This window comes from Terrapene carolina, unplaced genomic scaffold (assembly GCF_002925995.2).
Source record: "Terrapene carolina triunguis isolate 2854851 unplaced genomic scaffold, T_m_triunguis-2.0 Scaffold231, whole genome shotgun sequence".
NCBI classification, from domain to species: Eukaryota; Metazoa; Chordata; order Testudines; family Emydidae; genus Terrapene; species Terrapene triunguis.
The window spans coordinates 3,466,731-3,480,132 of record NW_020664582.1 but is presented as its reverse complement, the minus strand read 5'-3'; the positions used below and the strand labels follow the sequence as shown (position 1 = coordinate 3,480,132).

General features: G+C 43.0%; 1 protein-coding gene across 1 annotated transcript in view; it reads left to right on the top strand.

Moving 5' to 3' along the window:
- The window catches only part of P2RX1 (purinergic receptor P2X 1), a 31,635-nt gene extending 19,623 nt beyond the window's left edge, over nt 1-12,012 (top strand). The window contains exons 7-13 of the mRNA XM_024207688.2: nt 1,956-2,097; nt 4,483-4,613; nt 6,302-6,392; nt 7,444-7,509; nt 8,342-8,443; nt 11,439-11,507; nt 11,957-12,012. Coding sequence (XP_024063456.1) covers nt 1,956-2,097; nt 4,483-4,613; nt 6,302-6,392; nt 7,444-7,509; nt 8,342-8,443; nt 11,439-11,504 — 598 coding nt within the window. The 3' untranslated portion in view covers nt 11,505-11,507; nt 11,957-12,012. The remainder of the gene's footprint in view (nt 1-1,955; nt 2,098-4,482; nt 4,614-6,301; nt 6,393-7,443; nt 7,510-8,341; nt 8,444-11,438; nt 11,508-11,956) is intronic.
- The last annotated feature ends 1,390 nt before the right edge of the window (nt 12,013-13,402 follow it).

The window sequence follows — 13,402 nt, the reverse complement described above, 5'->3', positions numbered from 1 at the left end:
GAGAGAGAGAGAGAGAGAGAGAGAGAGAGAGAGTTAAAATGAGTCTGCTTTACGGCCTTAGCTAAGAGCCAGTTGGCTTTTAGCTCATGCAGTAGAGGCTCATGCACTAAGCTCCAGCGGCCCCACATTCGATCCCGCCCACCGATGACCAGGGTCTGTCGGTGTTACACTAGCACACTAAAAATAGTGGTGTAGATGTTGCTGCACTGGCAGAGACTCACTCCTAGCTACACTAAACCACGCGTTATAAAGTTAGGCCACCTGAGCTCAGACACAGGCGATTGGGTGGCTAGCCCGAGCCTCTGCAGCAATGTCCACACTGCTATTTTTGCTATGCTAGCTCAAGTCCAGCTAGCATGAGTCCGTCTACCCAGACTGGGAAGCTCACATCCAGCTGCAGTGTAGCCATACCCCTAGTGGCTAGAGCACTGGATTGGGACTCAGGAGATCTAGTTCTATTCCCAGCTGTGCCACTGACCTTGGACAAGTCACTTTGCCCTCTATATGCCTCAGTTTATCCATCCGTAAAATGGGAGTAATCATACTGACCTCCGTTGTAAAGCACTTTGAGATCTACTGATGAAAAATGCCTACATAGGAACTAGGTAGTATTATAAGGAACACTTCAGCTATGTAAAACCTGCTGCGTTGGTGCTAGCATTCAGCTGTATTTGGCTGTAAATGGTGTCTAATTTTAGTCTTAAAATCAGAGCAGAGATTGCAATGAAATTTACTGGAGAGCTCAGTTGTCATGGTACACACACCTCTCCTCTTTCTCTGTCTTTTTATTCTTCTGAAGGCAGAAATATAAAATGAAGTACTACAGTGGGAGCAGCTAAAGCACCAGGACAACCTAGATAGTATAGAAAATTGTCAAAGACCCTTCACATCACTACAATTTCTGCTTCTAATACAGTAATTGATTTAGGAAATAATTCCCTCAGTGCCTCTCTGTAAACTCTCTCTCTGACCAAAGGAACAAGTGTAAGAGGATTTGTTGCTAGTTTGATTATAAATTTGATCCAGAACAAATGAACAAAAGTCATTTGTGCTGGGCATGACAGATTTCCCTTCTATAGATTTGTCCTGTCCCTGTACTATTTATGAGGTTAAATACACAGTAACCTGACATTAATCCATGCTGCTCTCTCAAGCAGCATGTATTCAGTAGAGTCTGTCCAGCCACCATTACTCAGTGCCATGGATTGCCAGTTCAGTGCTCCCAAGAGAGGAGAAAGAGAATAAGATATTCTACAGTGGTAATAAGGTGAAATGCACAGAACCCAGCTAAACAAATCCCCCTGTCATATTTTGCCTTCACTATCTTAATTTCTTCATGACAAAACCATGTTACAAAGTCAAAATGGGACCAGTTACACTAATGTAAATCCAGAGAAACTCCAACTGACTTGAATGAAGTTAATCTGTTTTACAATAGTGTAAGTGAGCGTTATGCCCTTTTGGCCAGGAATTCTCTTAGTATGTGTTAGTACAGCACCTAGCACAATGGGACCTGCCCTGACTGTGGCCTGTAGGTACTACTGCAATATAAACAATCTGGAGCACTGTGTCCATAATGGTTTATAGCTAAAACCTTCTCTTCCACTGCTTTGAAAACAAATTTCTGAGCCTTACCTCAATACTTATTTCTGTCTCTAAATTATAAGTTTTGCAAAACAATGTACGTTCTTTGCTCTCGTGTTGCTGATTTTAAAGCACGATGCTCACTATGGCCTAGCTTTTCGAAAGAGCTCAGTACCCGCTCAGGCATGGAAACAAGTGTCCAGATTTTCAAAAGAACTTTGCACGTTGGGTGCAGAACTTTTATGAGACTCTGGACATCAGCTGCTAGGTGGTGAGTAATGAGCTCATTTGAAAATCTGGCTTTTTATACCACAACTAATCAAACTATCACATTTCATTCAGTTGACATGCAGATTCTTTTTTATTCACAGACGCAACCTGGTGGAGGGCATTACCACAAGCTATCTGAAAAAATGCACCTACCACAAAAACAAAGATCCCTTGTGCCCTGTGTTTGAGCTGGGATACATTGTGAAGGAATCGGGACAAAATTTTCGTGCTCTGGCCTTTAAGGTACACAGATTTCAACTGATGTTTGCTTTGGTCATGAGAATGAGGGGGTGTATGAGGTTGACCTGAAATGTGGGGGGGGTTTGGCCACTGAAGTGAAAAATCGTCATTAGCACAGCTCTATACCTTGATCCATATCACTTTATATATTTTGTTTGCAGCAAAATCCAAACTTGGGAAATAGGAGTCAACAAGGTGTCCTTGTTTACACTTCAAGCTGGAGGAACAAATTTCAGCTCAGGGAGACATACTCGCTGAGCTAACATGCTGAAAGTAAAATGTAGCCATGGTGGTGTGAGCAGCATAAGGCACTAGATGCCCTGAGTATGTACCTAGCAGGCATGTCTCCTCCAGCTCAAAATGCAGACATATCCTTAGGGCATGGCTACACTTGCAGATGTAGAGTGCTTTGAGTTAAACTGCCTTTGGAGAGCGCAGTAGGGAAAGCGCTGTAGTCTGTCCACACTGACAGCTGACAGCGCACTGGCGTGGCCACAGAGAGCAGTGCATTGTGGTAGCTATCCCAGCATGCAAATGGCTGCAACGTGCTTTTCAGATGGGGGGGGAGGCGTGGAGTGTGACAGGGAGTGTGTTGTGTGTATGTGGGGGGAGAAAGAGTGGGTTTTTGTGGGGCTGAGAGCATGTCAGCATGCTGTCTTGTAAGTTCAGACAGCAGCAGACCTCCCCCTCCCCATCTCTCACACAGCATTCCACAGTAATGGTTGCTTTGTCTCGGAGCAGATAAGCATGCTGGCTGTCAGAAACGGAGCTTACAAAGGTCACATCGGCATGCCTGCAGTGATTCCAAAACAATGACAAGAGTGGCCACTTGATTTAAGGAGATTATGGGACGTTTCTGGAGGCTGATCAGAGCTCAGTAATGCAACACCTCGTTCACACTGACGCTGGGGCGCTCCAGCAGGGGTGCATCAAACATTATTCTACTCGCCGAGGTGGAGTACCAGGAGCGCTCTAGCGGTGGAGTCAGGGCGCTCTACGTGTCTTGCCAGTGTGGACGGGTAGTGAGCTAGTGCACCCGGGGCTCCTTTAATGCGCTGTAACTCGCAAGTGTAGCCAAGCCCTTAGACTATAGAGAAATATGATCTAATCTGCAAAAAGAGATCAGGAAAAGCAGAGCATTTCGTGCTCATGTTAACAAGGATTGTGTGTATTTGCCACGTTGCTGATCATGAGGTGCTACAATGTTGTTTGTTTTAGAACAAATAAAGAGGGTTTTTTTTTTCCTGTCTCCACCCTTCTCATCCTGTTTGGCCTTTGTATTGAGAAGCTCACCGCTGCTTTGGTTCAGGCTTTTTTGCTTCCTTATTGCTTTTTGTTAACATTTCCCTCTCCAGCTCCACAAGTGCACATGCATGGCTCTCACACAAGCCACCTGTCTACATGTTAGCATCTTACACCAGGGAAGAGGAAGAGGTGAAACATGTTACTATGGAGCATCCCTTTCCAAATTAAAAAGCTAACAAAACCAGGATGCATCAGAGCAGAGAAATGGTCTGAGTTAAACAGGATGAAGTTTAACAAAGACAAATGCAAAGTGCTCCACTTAGGAAGAAAAAATCAGTTTCACACATACAGAATGGGAAGAGACTGTCTAGGAAGGAGTACGGCAGAAAGGGATCTAGGGGTTATAGTGGACCACAAGCTAAATATGAGTCAACAGTGTGATGCTGTTGCAAAAAAAGCAAACGTGATTCTGGGATGTATTAACAGGTGTGTTGTGAGCAAGACACGAGAAGTCATTCTTCCGCTCTACTCTGCTCTGGTTAGGCCTCAGCTGGAGTATTGTGTCCAGTTCTGGGCACCGCATTTCAAGAAAGATGTGGAGAAATTGGAAAGGGTCCAGAGAAGAGCAACAAGAATGATTAAAGGTCTTGAGAACATGACCTATGAAGCAAGGCTGAAAGAATTGGGTTTGTTTAGTTTGGAAAAGAGAAGACTGAGAGGGGACATGATAGCAGTTTTCAGGTATCTAAAAGGGTGTCATAAGGAGGAGGGAGAAAACTTGTTCACCTTAGCCTCTGAGGATAGAACAAGAAGCAATGGGCTTAAACTGCAGCAAGGGAGGTCTAGGTTGGACATTAGGAAAAAGTTCCTAACTGTCAGGGTGGTTAAACACTGGAATAAATTGCCTAGGGAGGTTGTGGAATCTCCATCTCTGGAGATATTTAAGAGTAGGTTAGATAAATGTCTATCAGGGATGGTCTAGACAGTATTTGGTCCTGCCATGCGGGCAGGGGACTGGACTCGATGACCTCTCGAGGTCCCTTCCAGTCCTAGAATCTATGAATCTATGAAAAAATCCTGAGCACAAATTTCTGCATGATAATGACGTGGATATTTCCTGTCCTTTTGTTGTGTCTCTCATAGGGCGGGGTTGTTGGTATCACCATAGACTGGGACTGTGACCTCGACTGGCCCGTGACATACTGTAAACCTGTTTACCAGTTTCATGGACTTTACAATGATGACAATAATGTTTCACCAGGCTTCAACTTCAGGTAAGATGGCCCTATTATCTTCTGTTCAGTCTTCATATATAGTTTCTTTCATCCTGGAGGATCTCAAAGCACATTACAGACTCTATAAAAACAGGGATTATTCTCCCGGCTACCAAAATAAATGTCACTGTTGCATGTGCAAAGAGCAGCCGTTTGCTTTAGACCAGAAGGGAAAATGCTCCACCTCCCTTTAATCAGTTGTTCTTCCTCTTCTCACACACCCAGGCACTCACTCCAGACTCCTAGCTCTGAGCCATTGCAAAACCCTCCCAGGGTCACCCATATGCCCCAAATTAAAACATCATAATAATCACAACACGATGTATTTCCTTTGCTGAAATGGGTTAGCAGATCCCATAATTGTCACTATAGCTGTATAGTGCTACACCTGGCACTGTACTTAATAGTAACACGTAGCTCTTATATAGCACTTTGCATTCTTAGTTCTCAAAGCACAGGCGGTCAGTATCATTACTGCCCCTCTGTCATGACAGGCAGGGTGGCTGGGCCAAATTTGAGTGAGTGACATTGTGACTTAGTGCATGGGGTCAACAATTTGACCCGGCTCCCCTTCTGTCATAACGGGGGAGGGGGAGGAGGGAGGCAGCCAGGCCAAACCTGAGTGGCACTGACCCTCTGTGCTGGGTTCCAATGCCAAGAGCAGGAGCCGCTCCTGCAGGGTGAGTACAGAGTAGGCTTGCTCTCTGACCCTACCAACCCCTCAGAGTTGGCGGTGCCATGCCAGCAGGTGCTGCTGAGAGTGGTCCGTGCTCCCTCAGTTGGGCGAGGAGGAGCAGAAGTATGCTAGCCAATGATTTTGGGGTTCCCCCCATCAAACTTGGATGCTGGGTGGGCTGCAAAAAAAGACAACATGCAGTTGGTGGGTCACCTTATTAATATGTTCCAAATGTAGTAAGAGCATGAGTATATTCACTACACGTATTGTCAAGAACAAGGTATTTGTGAGTTAGGCCAAACTTTCCTAAAACCAGCCAGATACCCTCTAAACTGGTACCACAGTGATCACAGAAATTCACACCCTACATCCATTCACCCATTAGTGGTATAGGATTCTCAGTCAAATGCCTCATCATAGGTTGCCTAGCTATAGATATTGAAATACCCACTCATTTTTTGTATTTGTTTGTTGTTCATTTCTTTAGATTTACGTAATAGTAACAAATGAGAGCCCTGTGCACCGTAACACTTAATTATTCTTCTTGTAATAACATAATACACCCAGTAGCAATAAACAACAAATGTTCAAACAGGAGCAAATGAACTCATCTCATCTTAGCTAGTCATGAAATTTTCAGTTGAATATTTTCAGTTCATTCACTGATTTTGATTTGGAAGAGGTCAGCTTCAGGGTAAAAATAATACTAACTAACAAGCTGTTATCTAGCACTTTTCCTCAGCTCTTATCCTCAAAGCACTTTACAAAGGATGTCACTATTATTAGCCCCATTTTCCAAATGGGGAAACTGAGGCACCAAGCAGGGAAGTGACTTGCCCTAGGTCATCCAGCAAGGCAAGAGTCTCCCAAGTCCCAGTCCCTTCCTCTGTCCACTCAATCACAAAAGTTCTAGTTTCTCAATTTTCTAAGTGGTTTATATTAGTTTGGTTTATTTTTTGTTTTCTAAAGACCATGAAAGGCCATTTAACATATTACCTGTCTGATTGGAAAGGTATGCCAAATACTACAGAGAGAATGGAACTAACTACAGGACTTTGTACAAGGTGTTTGGAATCCGGTTCGACATCCTGGTGAATGGAAAGGTAACATCCTGTGTGAATTCATTTTAAATTTAATTCATGGATTTCTCATGAGCCTAGCTTTTAATTTCATTGCCAGTTCATGTGTTGTTATATAATCCACCCCAGTATCTGAACCTAGTGCATCTCAGGGTCTTAGACTCAGAGTGAAGGTTGAATGAGAGTCAGGGTGGCGTGTATGCCATTTCTATATATCCCTGAAGCTCATTTACTGAAGTAGAGGGTTGAATTGTTTCAGCAAACTTTGTAGGGATGGATATGATTTCTGCTGGAGTCCTGGGTGCTTCCTGGGTGACAGAGCGCTCTCTCTCTCTCGCGATGCAAGTTAATAGATAAACTGCCAGTAGATGGCACTCGGGAATATGTAGCATAGTTCCTGGTTTTGCAAATGGTTCTCTCTGTACAGCTATTTACACCAGCTCTTTACACTTTCCACAATGGCCATTGAGCACTGCAAGCCATTTTCTAAGGCTGGTGTTTAAAGATAATAGGTCACACTCGTCAAATCTAATGGTTTGGTCAATCAGAAAGTAACCATTGTGAGCTGATGGTCTCTGTCTTTTCCTGGTGCCCACATCCCAGAATCACCCCTACATTAGTATAGATGGCAGTCTCAGCACAGACACCAAGCATGGGTGTGGAGATAGACTTGCCCCTTGTCACTAGAAACTGGTCTCTTTGGGTCATGAGTAGTTGAGGAGCATTGCAGGAGGAGCATAAGGAAAGTCATTGGAACTGCCCATCCTTTTCCTGTTCTTTGCCTAAATAGAGCACTCCAGTTGCATGGACGGAAATCCCAGTGCCTTCAGGAATATTCAGTTCACAAAAGAAAAAGAAAGTAATGGCTTGATATCTAAAATGCCCAGTCACCCCATCTCCTTCTCTAGAGGAGTATCCACAGCTCCTGCATACCTCTGAGAGGGAGTGAACTCTTCTAGTGGTAGCCACGCAAGGTTCCTTAGCAGGGTCATCTCTAGCCCTACTCGTTCCTTCCCCCTGCAGGATTCCTCTGCTTTATTAAGAGATCCTGCCTATTTTCTCTGATTTTATTCAGGCAGGTAAATTTGACATCATCCCAACGATGACCACGATAGGCTCTGGAATTGGTATATTTGGAGTGGTGAGTATTGCTATGTCCAGCCTGCATGTGAACATGCAAATTATTCTGCTTGCATGTGGCACTGAAGTGAAAGTGACTCTGAGCTATAGCAAAATACCAGCCCCACATAGGCATCCACCTGGCCCTGTAAATGTGGAAAATGCAAAATGAATAGGAGATAGTTCCTTGCAATAGCGCTCATCTATCTCCAGATCCCCTAGATATGAACAAACCACGGTGCAATGGGGACTGATGTTAGATGGTCTGCATATCAGCTTGGACTGCCATCTTGCTGGACCCAGTCAAGCTAAGGAAAGTCAGGCCTGGTCAATATTTTCATGGGAGACCTCCAAAAGAAACGCTGGAGCAAATATTCTGGCTGATAGGTAGAGGTCTTCCTTTTGCATATGTACCAAACCAATACCCCAGCATGGTTTTCAGCGGTGAGGTTCTGTCTTTGAGGTGAGATACCACATTGGGATCCTGGCTGCTTGTTGCCATTAAAGACTGCATGGCACCTTTTGCAACATGAAAGGTGTTAAACTTAGGGTGTTAGCCAAATTACAGTTTAAGTAATTACTTTCTGCCTACTTAAGTCCCCTGGCTTGAATCCTGCATGTATCACTTCTGTCCTAAACTAAGGTGCAGTATGACTCTGCACTATTAAACAGCTGCCATGTTCCACGTCCAAAGTGGATGAAGTGATTGCTGTTTGCAAGGTGCTTTGGGATACTTTGGGATGAATGTTATAGACTCAGGAGATTGGTGCAGATTCCTGGTTTAGAGGATCTAATACTTTAGGTGCTGCCCTAACCATGGTTTGGTTTCTGTGTCATGCTTTGTCTGATTTAAGGCATCTATAGTGTGTGATCTGCTCCTACTGCACTTTCTCCCACGACGGGATTATTACAAACAGAGGAAATTCAAATATGCGGAAATGAGGACTCCTGTGTGTGTAAGTAACAATTAATTCCTCTTTTACTTGAGACTGCAGAGGGCAGGAGGTATTTGTATATATGTATGTGTGTTCAGGTAGAGAGATTATACAACAAATCTGTCTGTGTGTGTGTGTATGTACAGTATATAAAAATATTTTGGAGAGCAGCTAGACACTTCCTTCTCTGGATCGGTTGGCTTTAGTGATTGTCAAATCCACATAACACTGAACAGAGACTAGAACCCATGACCTTCAGCTCTGAAGTGACAAGGCCCTTCGATATGAAGAATTTCCATTAGCTCTTTGCTTATACCCTCAGTGGTCCAATCACTAAAGAGCGGCAGTCAGTGTTTGCGCTAACTCTGCTATGACTGGAGTCAATGGCAAAACTCCCATTGGCTTCAGTGGGAGCAGAGCTAGGCCAGCACTGACTGCTTTTAAAACCCAATAAGAACATAAGAACGGCCGTACTGGGTCAGACCAAAGGTCCATCCAGCCCAGTATCCTGTCTACCGACAGTGTCCAATGCCAGGTGCCCCAGAGGGAGTGAACCTAACAGGTAATGATCAAGTGATCTCTCTCCTGCCATCCATCTCCACCCTCTGACAAACAGAGGCTAGGGACACCATTCCTTACCCATCCTGGCTAATAGCCATTAATGGATTTAACCTCCATGAATTTATCCAGTTCTCTTTTAAACCCTGTTATAGTCCTAGCCTTCACAACCTCCTTAGGCAAGGAGTTCCACAAGTTGACTGTGCATTGTGTGAAGAAGAACTTCGTTTTATTTGTTTTAAACCTGCTGCCCATTAATTTCACCCATATCACCTTAGAATAACATCATAACATTGCAACACTGCAAATCTAGGTTGTTTTTTCACAGCTCCCTAAGGGATCTGGACTGTCAATTTCCATTCAAATGAACAGCTATTCCAGAAATTAATTTTAATGGGCATTGAGCACCCAGATCTCCTAGGTGGATTTGAAAATCTCAGTCCTTATGTCTAATGATCCATTCTCAGAGTCGTGAGGTTGAGTTGGGGTTAAATCCTTTGCTCTATCTACAATGCATCCTACAGGACAAGAGGTGACTTGCAGAAAGAACTTATTCTTGGGTGTTTTAAAAGAATAACCATTGAAATCTGGGGTTATTCATGAGTCACTGGACATACACTTACTGATCTTTCTAGAATACCTTTTAACTAGAGCTGTCAAGCGATTAAAAAATTAATTGCGCAAACTAATTGCATTATTAATCAAACTGTTAAACAATAATAGAATACCATTTATTTAAATATTTTTGGATGTTTTCTACATTTTCAAATATATTGATTTCAATTACAACAGAATAAAAAGTGTACAGTGCTCACTTTATATTTATTTTTATTACAAGTATTTGCACTGTAAAAAAACAAAATAAATAGTATTTTTCAATTCACCTCATACAAGTACTGTAGTGCAATCTCTTTATCATGAAAGTTGAACTTACAAATGTAGAATTTATGTACAAAAAAACTGCATTCAAAAATAAGCCAATGTAAAATTTTAGAGCCTGCAAGTCCACTCAGTCCTACTTCTTGTTCAGCCAATTGCTCAGACAAACAAGTTTGTTTACATTTGCAGGAGATAATGCTGCCTGCTTCTTGATTACAATGTCACCTGAAAGTGAGAACAGGCGTTCTCATGGCATTGTTGTAGCTGACATTGCAAGATATTTACGTGCCAGATGTGCTAAAGATTCATATGTCCCTTCATGCTTCAACCACCATTCCAGGGGATATGCGTCCATGCTGATGACGGGTTCTGCTCGATAACAATCCAAAGCAGTGCGGACTGACACATGTTCATTTTCATTATCTGAGTCAGATGCCACCAGCAGAAGTTTGATTTTCTTTTTTGATGGTTCGGGTTCTGTAGTTTCCGCATCGGAGTGCTGCTCTTTTAAGACTTCTGAAAGCATGCTCCACACCTCATCCCTCTCAGATTTTGGAAGGCACTTCAGATTCTTAAACCTTGGGTCGAGTGCTGTAACTATCTTTAGAAATCTCACATTGGTACCTTCTTTGCGTTTTGTCAAATCTGCAGTGAAAGTGTTCTTAAAATGAAGAAAATGTGCTGGGTCATCATCTGAGACTGCTATAACATGAAATGCAGGTAAAACAGCAGGGGACATACAATTCTCCCCCAAAGAGTTCAGTCACAAATTTAATTAATGCATTATTTTTTTAACGAGCATCATCAGCATGGAAGCATGTCCTCTGGAATGGTGGCCGAAACATGAAGGGGAATACGAATGTTTAGCACATCTGGCACGTAGATACCTAAAAAAGTGCCATGCAAATACCTGCTCTCACTTTCTGGTGACACTGTAAATAAGAAGCGGGCAGCATTATCTCCTGTAAATGTGAACAAACTTATTTCTCTTAGCGATTGGCTGAACAAGAAGTAGGACTGAGTGGACTTATAGGCTCTGAAGTCTTACATTGTTTTGTTTTTGAGTGCAGTAATGTAACAAAAAAAATCTACATTTGTAAGTTGTACTTTCACGACAAAGAGATCGCGCTTCAGTACTTGTATGAGGTGAACTGAAAAATACTGTTTCTTTTGTTTATCTTTTTACAGTGCAAATATTTATAATAAAAACATACACTGATTTCAATTACAACACAGAATATATATGAAAATGTAGAAAAAGATCCAAAATATTTAATAAATTTCAATTGGTATTCTATTCTATAACAATGCGATTAAAACTGCGATTAATCGCAATTAATTTTTTAGAGTTAATCACGTGAGTTAACTGTGATTAATCGACAGCCCTACTTTTAACACAAACCTACTCTGATTTCCAAAGAGTTGGGAATGCTTCACTAAGCATGGTGTGAAACATTGAGACCAATTGGATCATGGCTACTGTTGCACAACAGAGATTAGTCTTTATCACTGATGCTGTTGTGGGGTAATCCCAGAAGGAATAATTGTTTCATCTGGTTTGGACTGGGCAATATTACAGGAAAAAGAAGAGGCTTCCCCTTCCTCCATGAGCAATCTGCAGAACAACGTGACGGGCTCTCAGTGAAATGTAAGTGGACTCCCCTATCTAAGTTAGATGCACCATTGAAAGTTGATGAAGTCACACCATTTGACCCAGTGATGAATCTGGCCCTCCCTGTTTCATACAAGGCATGAGAAAGATGCTGTTAAGATAACAGAGCTGGGGAGAGCAACAAGAGAGAGTTGAAATAGGGTTGCAGATGTGGCTTATGGTTGGTTAGATCAACAGACGGGGGCCGTAAAATCTTAATAGGTGTCAATATTTCATTGTGTGGGTTGGGTGCATGCCCGCATCATGGAGATAACATCTGGGGTGAACGGCCTGGGTTACTCGTAAAGTTTTGGGCGTGACTATGGCAAAGTCAGCTGAAGTACAGCTTAGCTCAGAGCTGTGCCTCCTGGGGAGGTGCTGGGCAGGAAGACCCATCCAGGAGAAGGTGGTGATGACTTTTACTGAACCTGTCTTTTTCTTGGCAGGGTCTGCACTGAAAGAAGAACCTGTATCCTCTTCCTCTTCTGATATGTTGAAATAGCCCCCAGTTCATCAGGCCATCACAGACCAAATGCCAGCTGAACTCACCATTTTATACCTTAGACTGAGTCTTCCTAGGCTGATACATCTGGTCTATGGTTCAGCAGACTATATTTGTCAGGATAGGAGTGCACACCTTTATGAGCTCAGCCAAAATGTGAGTGGAAGGCCGATGGGCTGCAAGACAGCAGATGGTTCTGATTTAGTCGCAGCTTTAGGCACTGACTAGTGGTGACTAAACTATTCTGGCATGGGGGATCCCCACTGAGTTCACCCCAAGAAAAGAGAAGCATGGAGCCCCATTCAGTTAAAGCACAGAGGGACTTTTTCCTTGTTGCTCTTTTTTTAAAAGGCCCTCTGAAGTTAGGGTGACCAGCTGTCCCCATTTTATAGGGACAGTCCCAATATTCAGGGCTTGGTCTTAGATAGGCGCCTATTACCCCCAACCCCTGTCCCGATTTTTCACACTTGCTATCTGGTCAGCCTATGTGAAGTGCTATCATCCTTGGTCCAAATACAATATACAGAGAGGGAGAGAGGTTAGGCCAAACTAAATACTGAGTCTAAAACAAACATGGGAAGACCCAAACAGCACTGATTACATCACCCTCCTGATCCTTAGTTGGGTGTTGGCATCATATGTGATAAGGCACACACCCCCATAGAGTCTAATGAGATCACAGCAGACAGTTCTAGTCCCACTTAGACCTTCTGTGGTCTGACTATGAAATGCACAGAGGCTGTTTGGAGCTATGCTCTGGATTAGCCTAGGCTCTGTCTGATTTGTAGGAACTTTGTTAGCCCTGGCTAAGCCACTGCCCAGTAGAGGAAGTGCCTCCTCCTGATGAAGACAGCACTGTTCCTCTTGGTCAATTACAACACTTGGTAATTATATGTGGTGGGGAAATGGTTATTTTGTAATAATGTATTTTATTAAAAAATAAACCTCTAGTTTTTCTACTAATTCACCTCTCTGTGCCAGTGCTTGTCCTTGGAGGGTGTAGATAGATACAGTGTGCTGGCAGGCACTGAAGAATTCAGCATCAGGAAGGTCGTATTTACAGTCTATAGCTCTTCTCCTCTTGCCTAACAAAGAATGTGACTATAAGCAAACCTGGTGCAGCAGCCAGAGCTGCATGTAGACAGTGAGGATATGCCAACCCATCATTTTAACTCTGCACAATCTAGACTGCATCTCTCTGCTCACTTTTTCCTCATGCTGCACATGCCTGGGGTCCCCCTTAAATTGTCGTACCTTGTTTAATTCTATTTCTATGGCCAGTTTGCTCTGCACTCTTCAGGGGAAATTCTATCTGAATTGCTTAATTGTTAGTTTCCCTCTGCATCCCAACTTCACCCATGGATAATCTAATTTTGCTCAAATGACATAA